General features: G+C 43.2%; 1 protein-coding gene across 1 annotated transcript in view; it reads right to left on the minus strand.

Moving 5' to 3' along the window:
- Positions 1 to 11,227: 11,227 nt before the first annotated feature.
- Positions 11,228 to 13,701, minus strand: part of magi1b (membrane associated guanylate kinase, WW and PDZ domain containing 1b) — a 161,771-nt gene continuing 159,297 nt past the window's right edge. The window contains 1 exon segment of the mRNA XM_051948779.1: positions 11,228 to 13,320. Within this exon segment, the coding sequence (XP_051804739.1) occupies positions 12,083 to 13,320 (1,238 nt within the window). The 3' untranslated portion in view covers positions 11,228 to 12,082.

Below are 13,701 nucleotides of genomic sequence, written 5' to 3' on the forward strand. Positions count from 1 at the left end.
AGTCTCACAGGTCTTACAAAAGCTTTGGCAGTAGCTGAATGTGTGTTGAGTGTGCAGAGCTCCCTTCAAAAAAGGACACCGAGCAAGCTCAACTCCATTGATAAGAGTTATCTGCTCGCCCCAAGTGCAGAGAGATAAATCACCCTGAAGTTTAATGCTTAGTCAGTCTTTCAAGCGAGTGTGTGTGTTCTTTGGAATGGAAGGGAGATTAAATGAAAATCTGAACACTTTGGTGCCCCAGAAAATGATCTGTTCAGCTCATACGTTTTAAAAAAGCACTTTAAATTTAACCTCACACCCTGACAAATACATTTAAATGTGTAAATCTCTTTACCAGCTCCACGCAAGCAAACAGTAGAGGGCGTTTTACCACAACATCACTGACCCTGAACCAGCATGCTACTCAGTGACATCAGCTCAGACTCTGCTAGACTGAATCAATACCACGGACAAAGCAGCTTCAGACTGTCATCTCTCTCTGACCCTGACTATGACAAATACATGCAAACACACACTTGCACACAAAAATTCCTTTGGTGACATATCGATCTCTTTCTAACAGAGTCCTTGGCCTCAATGTTGAATGTGTGGCACCCTGGCAGGAAGCTTAGTGCTTTGTGATGGAGAAAGGGGCCGGAAAACACAGATTGCTCCTCATTTTAGAGCATCAGTCACACTCGAGTTTGTGAGTTACGGTTCGGGAGGTGACAGTATGTCTGCCACAGGAAGTGCTCTGTTGACTCTTTGAACCGTCTGTTCTCACAGCTTCAAGGCAATCAGGCTGTGACTGTCGACAGTGATCAGCTCAAGAACAGGAGTGTGATGTCCTAAACTGGCCACAAGATGACACTGTGGAACACAAACAGTATGTGATTGTTTTTCCATTAAAATAGTGGAAAAACTATTGACACACAAAAACCTGAAATTAGACAATACATTTAATTATCATATAATGTCTGTACTATTTGGATAAAGAACTATATTTTTGTCTTTTATTTTAATGTATGTTAGCAACATCTGTTCATAATTCTTTCATAAATGTGATCAAATATATTTCTTCTGCAACAACTAAAGTTTCAAAAGGTGTGGCTCCACTAGACAGACACAAACAACTACAAATTATTGTTTGTTGAGCTGGACACTCTAAGATGTGGATACTGTTCTCCTGCAGCCAAGTTCCTCTGGTCCTGGATGTTTGGCAAGGGGCATTATGTTGTTGAAACACTCAGTTTTGACCTTGATGGAACCGTGCACGTGCAAAGGGGAGCATGTGAGTTTTGAGAATATCACAATATTTGGCAGAGTTTAATGTGCCATCACATACAGTGAGATGACCAACAGAACTCATGCATCCTCAAACCATGATACTGCCTCCACCATGCTTGACAGTAGGTAATGTACATGTTGGAGATAAAGCTTCACCTGGCCTTCTGCATATCCTCATATTAGCAGGAGGAAGACCAAACTGGAACTGGACTCATCTGACTACAGAATCTTCTTTCAGTTCCTGGCTGTCCAGCTCTTGTGTGCTTGGGCCCAATGATGCTCTGTCTCTCATTGTTAAAGGGCTTCTTCACAGCCTTGTAGGACCTTAAGCCATGATCTAAAAGTCGTCCACATACAGTGCGAGTGGAACACTGGACACCAGTTTGGTTTGATGACTGCTGCTGAAGCTCCTGTGATGTCATTCGGTGGCTATCCTCGCACATGCAGATCAGGATGCGGTCATTTCTTGCTGAAGAAACCCTTTGATGTTCAGATCTTGGTTCATCTTCCAAGTTGTTGGTTGGTCTGTATTTCTGCAGAGTGTATCCAACTGCTGAAGGACTGCATCTGCACTTAATTTCTATCTGCAGCTGGGAATCTGTATCTTCAGACATGTTAAGTTCCTTGTTTTAGCTATTTTTGTCTCTAAAGAACTTTCAAATGTGCTGCCTTTATATACACATGAAGCACAGCAACAAAAATTGTGTCTTTTAATAAAAGCACTTCATTGTGGATCACTGGTACCAAAATTCTTTAATACTCAAAATTTCTTAGGTATTTTTATTGAACCAATCAATAAAAAAAGTTTTTAATGTTTTTGATGTTTTAATGTTTTTTTTAATGATTTGTTTAGTATTTTGGCTGTGACTGTACTACAAGAAATTGCACTTTAAGACCTAAGCGTGATCCTTAATGCAATACTTCACAAATGCATGTGGTGTCCAAAAACTTTTTCCATCACTATACATCAACTTAGAATTACATCTCCATAACATTTGGTGATGAATAAGACAGAGATTTAAAAATAATGGCATGAAAAAGTGCTTTAGTTCTGTGGCGATGCTCCAAAAAAAGATGGACCTTACATTTTTCAAAATGCAAACTGCACTTTTGTAAGACCATTCCAGTCCTTCTTTCAGATTCTACACTTGTAGATCGTAGCCACCGACTGTATAAAAATGATGGATGTTGCAACCGACTCTGAAAAGTGAAGCTAATGGGCAATGGCGAATGGGTGCCTTAAAGTGCAATACCATTAAACACCACCAGGCACTGGTTCCAAAAATTTCTGGCTCTCAATAGACTATGATTGAAAATCCATCCATCCATTACCCTTAATCCTCATTAGGATCGCAGGTGGGCTGGACCTATCCTAGCTGACTCAGGGCGAAGGCTGGGGACACCCTGGACAGGTCACTAGTCTATCACAGGGCTACACACAGAGACAAATAATCACACCTACAGACAATTTGGAATTACCAATTAACCTCAGCATGTTTTTGGACTGTGGGAAGAAGCCAGAGAACCTGGAGAAAACCCATGCATGCACAGGGAGAACATGCAAACTCCATGCAGAAAGATCCTATGTCTGGGCGGTGATACAAACAGGGGGTGTTCTGGCTGCTAGGCAACAGTGGTAACCACTGACCACTGTGCAGCCCTGATTCAAAAATAATCATCAAAATTTATTATGCATTTTTTATGCAGAGAGTCATAATGAGTTTTCTTTTTTTTTTTGCTAATTTCCCTCCTTCTGATCAGCGTTCTGGTGGTCTGTCTGAGAATGACTCCATAATTAAATGGAAATGAGGCTTGAAGTTTGGCAGTGAGACTGACTCCCTTGGCATGTCTGGTCAGAGCTTTCATGTGTTTTACACTGCATCCTTGTATAGGTGGGCAGCCAGAATGTCTTCTTTTTCTCAGGTAGTCCTGCCCCTTGCTCCTCTCCAGACCCACCTACTTTTATAAATACGATCTCTTCTGGCTTGAAGAACTCCAAAGTGGCAACCAGGAAGTAACAAACTTGATGCTTCAAAACAGCAATCCACAAACCAGTGGAGGGTGTCACTGTGGCTACATTTATCTTTTATATATGGCTGTGATTGCAGACCTGTCACAATATTCTCAGCTTGGCCTGAGATAACCCTGATGACATCACAAAGGTTGTCTGTATTTACAGGCTGCACTTCCAACTGATCTTCATGGGTAAAACTGATGGAGGGCTTCTTTAACGTATATAGCTTCAGGCTGCCAGACATGATATAATAACCGTAGCCACTTAAATTTCTCAGAGGAATTAGTGGAAACGTAGATTTATGACAATATTGCTATTTGTTGCTCTTGATGCTTTGATTATATAATGGCAACATGTCACTGGAGATGAGCTGTAGTAGTGACACAGGATGTTAACTTTCAGAGGAAAAAAAATATTACAAACACCAAGTGTCTGCACTATATGAAAATGAGGAATGTTTCTGCCTAATTAATTTATTCAGCTAATCAGTCAAGTTCTGATTGCCAGAAAGAGCATCCTCCTGGCTTTAAGGCACCAGTATAAAAGATGACTTGTTACTTAATAAGGTTCCTCATTAAAACACATCTGATTAGAGCACATTTTTGTGTTTACAGTTTATTTTTTATTTACCTGTTATCAGTAAGTAAATACTCTGCATTGCCTTACAGTGTGTTTCTTATTCATCCTCTGACACACACGCCATGTCGCCTTGTCGCCACTGTGTTCAGCCGCCATCAGGAGCAGTTCAGTGTTTTGCCCAAGGACACTTTGGGATGTGGAAGGATCAGGGATCAAACCATCAAATCTGTACTTAGTGGTCATTTTGTCCTATCACCTGAACATGACTGCCGTAAGCGGCCAGCCATTTTATTGCTATACTTCTTAAATACCTGTCCAATTATTTGTGTCTGATAATCAAGCAGCAATTTCAAGTTATTAGAATAAGTAACATTAGAAAGCATTAAGTTTGTTCAATTAGACCAACCGATGTAGAATTTTTCACCCGATCAAAAGCATTCTACCCTGAAGCTGCTTCTCTGCTGTGTTTGAAGTGTGACAGAAGCGTTCTGGGAGCTTTCTGTCTCCTCACTGACGAAAAATGCAACTCATCTGCTCAAGATGACTAAAGTGAAGCTTCTTCAGTTGCTTCCTCTGGAACAGTCAGGTCGAGAGCTTTTGCTCCTTCTACTTAGATGGCTAATCAGTGTTGCTCTTTCAGACAAAGTTCAAATGACAAATATATCTGTCCACTCTGTAAGAGCTCATTGTCAGAAATGTGTGCAGCTCAAGAAGATGGCTTCTTTAAAGCACAAACATCACATCGCATCATGCCCAGTGGCCAGCAAGTTGCCAAAGGCTGATATCTGTCTGGACCAGTGGATGAAATAGTTTGTTACATCTTGGAGCAGCCTGAAGCAGCAGCGGCAGCAGCTGTCTCCAGCAGTGTTCACTGTTTACAACCAGCAGTCATCCTTCAAACACCTGTGAGCCACAGAAAGGGCTCCTGCCACAGTCTAACCAATCACAGCTGTCAGCCAATGCAGCCAGATCCACTCTGACTTTAAATTGAAAGTGATCAGTGAGACATAGTACTCTAATTCTTTTTTTCTGTTCTGCCTGAATTACAAACAGCAAAAACAGGAAGAAAAAACACTTAAATTGTTTTTGTGCTTTTGGGCTGAAAGGGTGGGTAAAATGAATTGAAAACATGAATCAACATTCTCCTAATTTCTAGCTTCACTGATTATCAAAGCAAGTTCCATCAGTGCAATATAAAAATAACATGTGCAATATGAAATAACAGAGAGGCTGAAAATAGCAACTGTCATACTACAAACTACGAATCCATGATAAGACATCTTGATGCATATCAAACGAGGTTCATTTTGTTTTGTTAAAATATTAAAATCTTGTGTGTCAATTATATCATGTTGCTTGGGTCCTATTCACAAAGTATAAATATTTATGAATCAGGGCCTGCATTCAGAAATGTGTCAGGGGGTATTTATTTTTGTATGGAGGTTACAGAGGAATGTACATTTAGATACTGTGGTATTGATTTTTACCAAATATGTCCGGTCCCCATTTGGTTTTGTCTGACTATTAAATGAACGCAAGTGTTCAGTGCATGAATAAAATAAGTTAGCCTTGAGAGGTAGGCTCATGCAAACAATATTTAAGAAAAAAAAAAGTCAAGATATGAGTATTTGTAAATTCAATACACATAATTTTAACTGCGAGTGTTATTACCCAGGGTGCACAGCCTGCCGTGTCTTTGAATTTATAGAACACTCAGAGCTAATAAATCAAATATAAAAGCATTACTAGACACCCAAACTTTTTTGGCTTAAGAAAATCTCAATGCTCCTTTTGTATGTTGCCGAAGTAACACTCTCTCCTCAACTGCTTTGAAGCGACTTCAGAGCATCAATATTTAACCTGACATTGTCAAATCTAAAAAAAGAAATGATGCTTGAAGGGAAGGTAGTGCTTTGAAGCATGTTTGCCTGTAGAGTTGCGCTGAACATGACTGATTTCCTCTCTGAGTTTGATGACAACACAGGCACTGTGCAGATCACAAAGTCATAACACACACATATATTACAGCCATTACCGACTACGCTTTTGATTACATAGGCACTAATGGCATGTGGTGGTAACCTGATGGATAGCTCAGAATGGCACAGAACAGCAGGCCTGCTGCACATGTGTGATGGATTATTTTTGCGTCGTTATTTCCACTCTCTGCTGACAGGGAACAGTAAGCAATCTCGTGTGATACTAACAGAAGGGCAGCTTGTACGTAGCGTCAGAAGAGCAAGTGCTGACCTGTGAGCTGTTGGTGAGGTCAAACTGAGGCACATCCAGCAGCCACGGGCAGAACTGACAGACTTGACTTTACAAAACTGAATGGAGTGCTGTAGAGGAGAGGCGGAAATCACAAATCACATTGCTGCTTTAAACCATTTTGTTCAGCTCAAAGATTCATCAACACTGAGTAGTTTGTTGCATCACATTTCAAATGCGCTTCCGAATGTACCTCTGTAAGTGAATTCCAGCGCACTTCACCGAGTATGTCGGTAATTGAATGCATCACCGTTTGAATGCACTTCAGCTGCAGTGGCTGGACTCAGCGATGGTGGTGATTCAGTACTGTCAGTTCACTTGAAAAAGTTGCTGATCGGGTTTTGTTCATACATGCTCGGCACTTAAAGTGCAGGAGCAACCTCAGCACTATTTAGCTGAGACTTACCTTTTTTCAGGCCATAAACTTGGCTATTACCAGTTTCTTGACAGTCTTGGAGGATTCAGTACAACACGCAGTGATGCACAGGCACAGATGAGCTCGATGCAATGTAGAGGATTTCTTGTGTGTCTGGTGTTGAAAGGGTGGAGGTGTCTAAATCCACAAGCAGCTTAAGTTTTGAGTAAAATCACATCACTGCAGGGGTAATCTTCACCTGGATTGTGGCATTTACCTGCTCTGTTTGCATTTTACCAACTATTTGTCCATTATATCCTTCTTTTACAGTCTTCCGATTTAAATGCCAAAGCACATTATTTAAACTGAGAGAAAGACATACAATATAATTTTTTCTGTTCAGATTTGACATCCCTATCAGCAGGAGAGCATCATTTGTCAGCACGTCCTACAACTCTTATAAATCACTGTTGAAAAATAAACACCCACTGCCTCTGTGGCTCTATAATAATGTCACCTGACTTCTTGCTTTGCTCCAGGTTACTACAGCCACTAAAGGACTTTATCACAGTGTCGTTTGGGGGCATTTCCTGAAATGGTTGTGGCTGTCATTTTTCTTGGGAGGACAGTCTCCCAGGACTTCCCAGAGAGCTGGAGGTGATCACTGCAAAATCCCCACACCATGTTGTCAAAAGCAAGCTTTTTGCAGAGAAGGCAGACGCATCCAAGAACAACGATTTTGTTGCATTCGTCAAACTGACATGAAACTGACTGCTGATAAGATTATTTCCCATGAATGCCTTTGGATGATCTTTCTAAGAATGGAAAAAAAGTAAATAAAAACTATTATTGACTGAAGAAGGTCATTGCAATGAGTTACACACTGTTGTTTTTGGATGAAAAAAATAATATTTTTGTTAAGTGCAATTTAAATCAGATTAGAATTGAATAGCTGACTAAGGACACTAACAACACAAAGCCTAGAAAATTCAAGGAGCAACCGTGACGAAATAGCCTCACGCACAGTTCAATGAATCATTCAACAGTGCAACAGGCAAAGCTGACATTTCCGCATGCATTTCTTATGAAAGTATGACTATTTCATCGGCTCATTCCGAGTCGGCTTTCAAGGACCATTTCTTTTCTAAGAGCAGATGAGTCACTCCTAAAACTACATTATTCTTACCATGAGGTAAATTTGCCTTTGATCAGGAGCTGTGTAAGCGTGAAACGGGATGAGGGATTACAGTTGTGGGACAGAGACCTGAAAAAGGTCTTGACTCTGCATGCCACATGCACAAGTGAGGGATTTGCTTCACCAACAGTTAGACACGCATACATGCACACATTGGAGCAGAGGAGGGAAGCCAGGGGCAATGCCTCTGGGGCTGGCAAAAGTTCAGTGTCTTAACAGTTCTCATGGAGTGGTCATAGAGGGGACATGAACCCTCCACTTCTGAAGCCGTACTTCAAAATCAAGTCACCTTTTGATGACCCTAAACTGGCAGTGAAGACTTCTGCTGGATGTGACATGCCTCTCAACTCACCAAGTGTCATTGACATAATGTCTACTGATCCACATCTTTCCAAATAAACGGAAAGATTCTGCAGTCGCATGCTGTATTCTTCCTCAACAGCAGCAGCACCCATGCTCACATTACACTCCTTAAACCTGTCTTGATAGACAGGTATGATTGTTTTTGACTGACCGAAAAAACTGCAACAGAATCTGGCCAAAATTGCTAACCAGTCAAAGGATTCATAAATTTTATTCAGGTGAAAAAGAATCTTTCCAAAAATGGCACATGAGACATTTCCCTTCAAACCAAAAAAGCATGGGTTACTAGTGGTGATAGAGGAAAAGTCTGGTATATCAAGTCATTAGGATTCATCTTCTGGAGACGAGGAATATCTGGACAAATGTTCCATGTTAATCTATTCAGTGTTTGCACCATCCAGCTAACAGATACTGCAAATCCATACAGTCATACTGCTAACATGGCAAAAAAAGCACTATTCATCAGAGCTTTTGATGAATCTCTTTGCTTATCACATGTTTGAAGGGGAACATATAAAGACATGCATATATGCTCAAATGAGTATTGGTTGTGATGTCTCCTATTCAACTGACCCGAGTGAAACACACAATACCCATTAAGGCAAACAAAACATTTCAGTTGTTTGGGGATTCTTCTTGAAAGGTTGGCAAATGGTATTTGGCAAGTTATCATTGCCATAAACTACAAATCTGGATGTTTCAACAAAAGGGTAGAAAGGCGCCATTTAATTAACAATGGCTCTGAGCTGGATTTTCTTTTTAACAGCTGCTGATTGATTAGCGTGACAACTGGAAGAGGCTGCAGCCATTTTTCTACTTATTAAAACCATCCCCCACAATAGCCTCGAGCCCTGCATGTACATTCTCCATATCCTGAGCACTGTTACAGCAACCTTGACAAGGAATACACACACTGCATGAAATGCCATTTGAGCAGCCACAACACACCATTTCCACCACACCTCTCTCCCTTAGAAGGCCGATTTCCATGCACAGTCGAGCATGAGACAGATACAGTATTAGGACAAAGAATAGCTACCACATGACAGCAGCCTGGATGTCTATAACATGACAGCAGAGGGATCCACAACAGGCTTGTTATATGTGGAAGCCGAGCCTCCTGTGAGGAAAGGATTTTCGACATTTAGAAACTTTCTTCCTCTCCTGAGTGAAAGCATCTTGAAATCCTGAGCAGACAGCCCAAAATAACCCCGCGCTCTTGTTTTCTTTTCTCCCTCAGTCCCCATATTTACGCGTCTACAACTCTCGTCTGCTCCAGTCAGCCTGAGGAAAGCGCCTGTTGCATGGGTGTTTCCATGGCAACGGGGCAGCAGAGGCTCTCTAAAGTCGGAGCGAGAGCACCTGGAGCTGAGCTGATGGCAGAATAGAAGGCTTGACCCAGCAGGCCATCGCTGAGCTGGGCTGGAGTCGTGTTATTATTGAACATTTCATTACCGGTCGCTTCCTCCTGCCTGGCACTGACATGATAAATTGTCACCAGATACAGGTTGTTAATCATTTCTTGGGGTTGCACAAGTAATAAAACACAGGGCACTGTTCCTGCATTTGATGATGAAGAGTGGAGTATGTCCTGATAAAGAGGGAGAGAGATATTTAAAGAGAGAGGAGGAGAGTGTTTCAGTGCTGGAAAGTGGATTACATCCATTATTTAGAAGCTGTTTCCACTTCTGTGGGAGAGTAGAGAGAAAGGAGAAGTGTTAGGAGGATACAAACATCTCCACTATGTCTCTGTGCGAACTGGATGAATCCTGCATTCATACATAGGCCTAATTGCAGTGGAAAATGTCAGAAAATTTAAACTGTCTGCATTAAATATATTGAAATATTTACTGTTTGGGTTTTCTGTGTAATTTAGATTTTGCACCAAGTAGTCTTGAAAATAAGTTGCAATGTTTCTCTTATTAGTGCAGATCCATAAATGTAGCAAAGTTAAAAAGAAAAAAAAGAAAAAAGAAGTTTCAGATCATTGCATCAAAAACAGTCGAATGAATTGAGGGCCCCTTGAATTGCAGAGAAACTGGGCCAAAAAAGCTCTGATATGTTACCGTTTGATCATGATGCTTTATCTCCGTTTCCCATTTCCTCTTATGAGCTGCGTAGATTGTGTCCACAGGGTAATCTTGAATGCACATTTTTGAACATATGGCATTAAGTATCTTGGCATGTGCCGCAGCAACTGGATGAAGCTTCACATGATGTTAGCACAAAAAGTCCTCAGTCCTCTGCATGTTTAAGTAGACGTATGCGCATCCAGCGAGTTAAACGAGGGTGGGAGGCAAATATGAGCTAAATGGACACGAACATGTAAACAGTAAACAGACTCACATGCAACCTTCAATGCTTAAGCTCCAGAATCTTTAAACTAAATGTCACTAAATGTTGTGAGGAGGAAACAGTTTAAAGGATAAAAGTGCACTTTTTTCATGTATCTCTTTGGATAACACCAATATTGTGATGGAAAATATTTCGTTTTCTGCAGAAATAAATCCGTATTGGTATTCACCGGTCACCAGCAGCGTCCACTCTGTGTTCTCTGCTGTTCGTCTCTCATCTCCCCATCGTTGCTTCCAGGAGTGAAGGGGGGAAAAATACCACAAAACAGCCCTCCCTGGTATCATCATCCACCTACTGCTGTCACTGTCCCGAAATAGGGACGCAGCTTTCCTGCTGTTTGTTCTCTATCAGATGAAAATATCTTTCAGAAAAGAGTGTGGATGCAGGAGGGGGAGGAGGAGGGACGAAGAGTGGAGGGCGAAGGGAGAAAGAGGGCATAGAAAAGGCACAAATCAAAGTAAGCAGCCAGGAGGAGTGAAGGAACGTTTTTAAGACTGTCCTATCCGGGCTTTGATGTTGTGAAAGGATGAAAGCTCTTTGCTCTACTGTTCTTCAAAGCCTTTTATTTCCACGCGCACTTTTTTTTGGAGGCTCGAGATAAGCATGTTAGCCTCCTCACTATTTCGTCTTTTGTTTGTCCAAATGATTAGAGCTATACAAACAGTCCAGATACACCTTTCTACCTGCCACACGATATCAGCCTTGCTTTGACACATTCGTTCTATTTTTGTACTGTTAAACCAGCGACGAACTTCGGTGGCTCACAGTCGAACCCAAAATGATTCTAATGGTGGTGATAACAAAGCAGGGAGCCAATACAACCGCACACATGTTCATTTGTTGAATATATTATTTTATTTTAACATCATCATCATCATCATAGTTTAACTTTTAATTTTCCCTTCATTCATTTAAAATGATCACCTCTGAATGTACACATACTGCAAACTGTCAAAAATATACAAACAAATGCAGGCTTGTGCTATAGTCTGGTCAAATGTCTAAAAAACAGTGGCACTGGGAGGAAAGAGAGAGAGACAGAAAGAGAGAGAACAAAGGCAGGAGAGTAGAGAGAGAGACAGAAAGAGAAAGAGACAGAGACATTGAAACCGGTAAAGACATGCACAGCATCATCGTGAGCACCAGTTACGGCGATCGAGGTGCGCGGTACTTCCATGGGATCCTTGTGGAAAAGTACATACATTTCATCATCTGACAGTGGGGCAACAAAATGCCCGTCACATATCAAATCAAAAAGAATGTGTTGCTTGTTAATGGAACTGTTAGGCACATCATTGTTTTTTATGGTTTTACATTTTCTGGAAAAGTCAGAGTTACTGTAAATGTAGAATGCTTAAAGAAAAACAAGGGAAAATAAAAGATACAATAAAAAAGAAAGAAAAAATGCTTTCAAAAGTCATTTTGGAATCACTGTCTTGTTAGTAACTCAACATTGTTATATAGCGTGTGCGTGAGTGCATATCAGTTGTCTGGTGTGTGTGTGTGTGTGTGTGTGTGTGTGTGTGTGTGTGTGTGTGTGTGTGTGTGTGTGTGTGTGTGTGTGTGTGTGTGTGTGTGTGCATGTTGTACACAAGTGGGTGCATTTCTGTAGAACCAAGTGGTTAATGGGAGTGAGTACTTGAGGTGTTCTGTGGGTGGTTTCTGTGATTGGCTGACAGCTGTCCAATCAGATGCTCAGGTCTTTGGGATTCTCCTTGTAGGTCTTCTTGGGCTCAGGGAGCACGGGCTTGGATGAGCGACTGGTGTTGGTCTGGAGTGTGCTGTAGTACTCTCTAACCTTAGCCGCTATGAAATTGTCATCATCCTCTTCATCCTCTGAGTCGTCCCTTCTGGAGCTCCTGATCGGGGAGATGTCTCGTCCCAGGCTGCGGGCTCGGTACTGAGGCTCAGGGGAGCTACCTCGGCTGGCGTAGCGCCCGTCCCTCTCCATTCTCTCAGGTGATCGTCCCCTCAGCAGCGAGCTGTAGCGCTTGTAGGCTGAATCCGAGTCAGGGGTGCGCACTCTGGGCAAGGTGGTGTCTCTGTAGGCGTCTCTCAGGCCACGCGATGTCACGTCCTTCAGCAGGCTGTCCCCCCTGTAGGCCCTCTCCATGGAGGAGGCTCTCATCAGCAGGCTGTCGTCCTCAAACAGGCGGTCCTCCCTGCGCAAAATTGGAAGCGTGGCCTCCCTGTTTAGGCGGTCCAGGGCCGGGGGCTCACGCAGGATGCTGTCCTCAAAAGGGAGGCTGGGCTCGGGAGACTTTGCTGGCTCATTCAGTGCAGCCTCATTTCCACTGGGCTTCTCATTGCCGCGGCTCTGTCTCACTGGAGAGCCCTGCCGGCGGTAGGGGTCTGAGGAGTTGGCGCGGCGTCTGGTGGGAGAGTGGTGGCGAGAGCGGTGGGGGGACCTGTGGCGGTGAGGCGAGCGGTAAGGAGAGCGGTAGGGCGAGCGGTGGCGATGGTGAGAGGGGGAGTGGTGACCATGTCGCCTGTCTGGGGAACGACCACGGTGGCGGTGCCCCCCGTGTCGGTCATCCAGGGTGTTTTCTGCACTACGTGACCGACTTTGCCCCTTATCAGGTGAGCGGTGTCGGCTACGGTGGTTCCCGCTAGAATGGTGGCGGTGGCCGTCACGCCCCTTGTCGTCCTTCTTCTTGTGCGGCTTGGACGCACTCTTCCCCGTGGACTTCCTCCCCTTGCTGGTTTTCTTGTGGGGGGAGTGGTGGCGGTGTTTGGAATGGTGGTGCTTGCCAGTGCCTTTAGAGTGGCGGCTCGGTTCCTGCTTGCTCCGGGATGGTTGGTGAGGTTCTGGTGGGTAGCTTGACTCTGATGGCGCATTGGTTGGGGGCAGGGTGCTCACTTCCGCAGCGTTTTGTAACCCTGAGGCTGGGTTGGCTGCGCTGCTGCTGTCGTTGGGGCTGCCGTCTGCAACAAAGTGTGACATATAGACGAGGGCAGGGGGATCAAACATGCATCTAGACTCGAAAAGCTTCTATCTGCTTTCACATTTACCATGCTGAGCCACTCAGACGTGAAGCCGAGAACATTTCTAATGGAAGCCATTCAGATGTCAATGTCAGCAAAGATGGCTAAGTTGTTAGATGGCACAGCAACAGCCAATGGTAAAACAGAGTAGCTTACACAGAATAGAACGCGGTGACACAGCGGTGAAGCAGCCATTTGTTGAACAGACTTGTCATCCAAAACAAACCTGTTCATTGATCTACCTGGGGCCACCCTTCTGACCGGGAATCTTACTTGGCTGGTCGGGTGGCTGAACTGGCAGCTGGATACAGTCAGTGCCAA

This window comes from Acanthochromis polyacanthus, chromosome 5 (genome assembly GCF_021347895.1).
Source record: "Acanthochromis polyacanthus isolate Apoly-LR-REF ecotype Palm Island chromosome 5, KAUST_Apoly_ChrSc, whole genome shotgun sequence".
NCBI classification, from domain to species: Eukaryota; Metazoa; Chordata; class Actinopteri; family Pomacentridae; genus Acanthochromis; species Acanthochromis polyacanthus.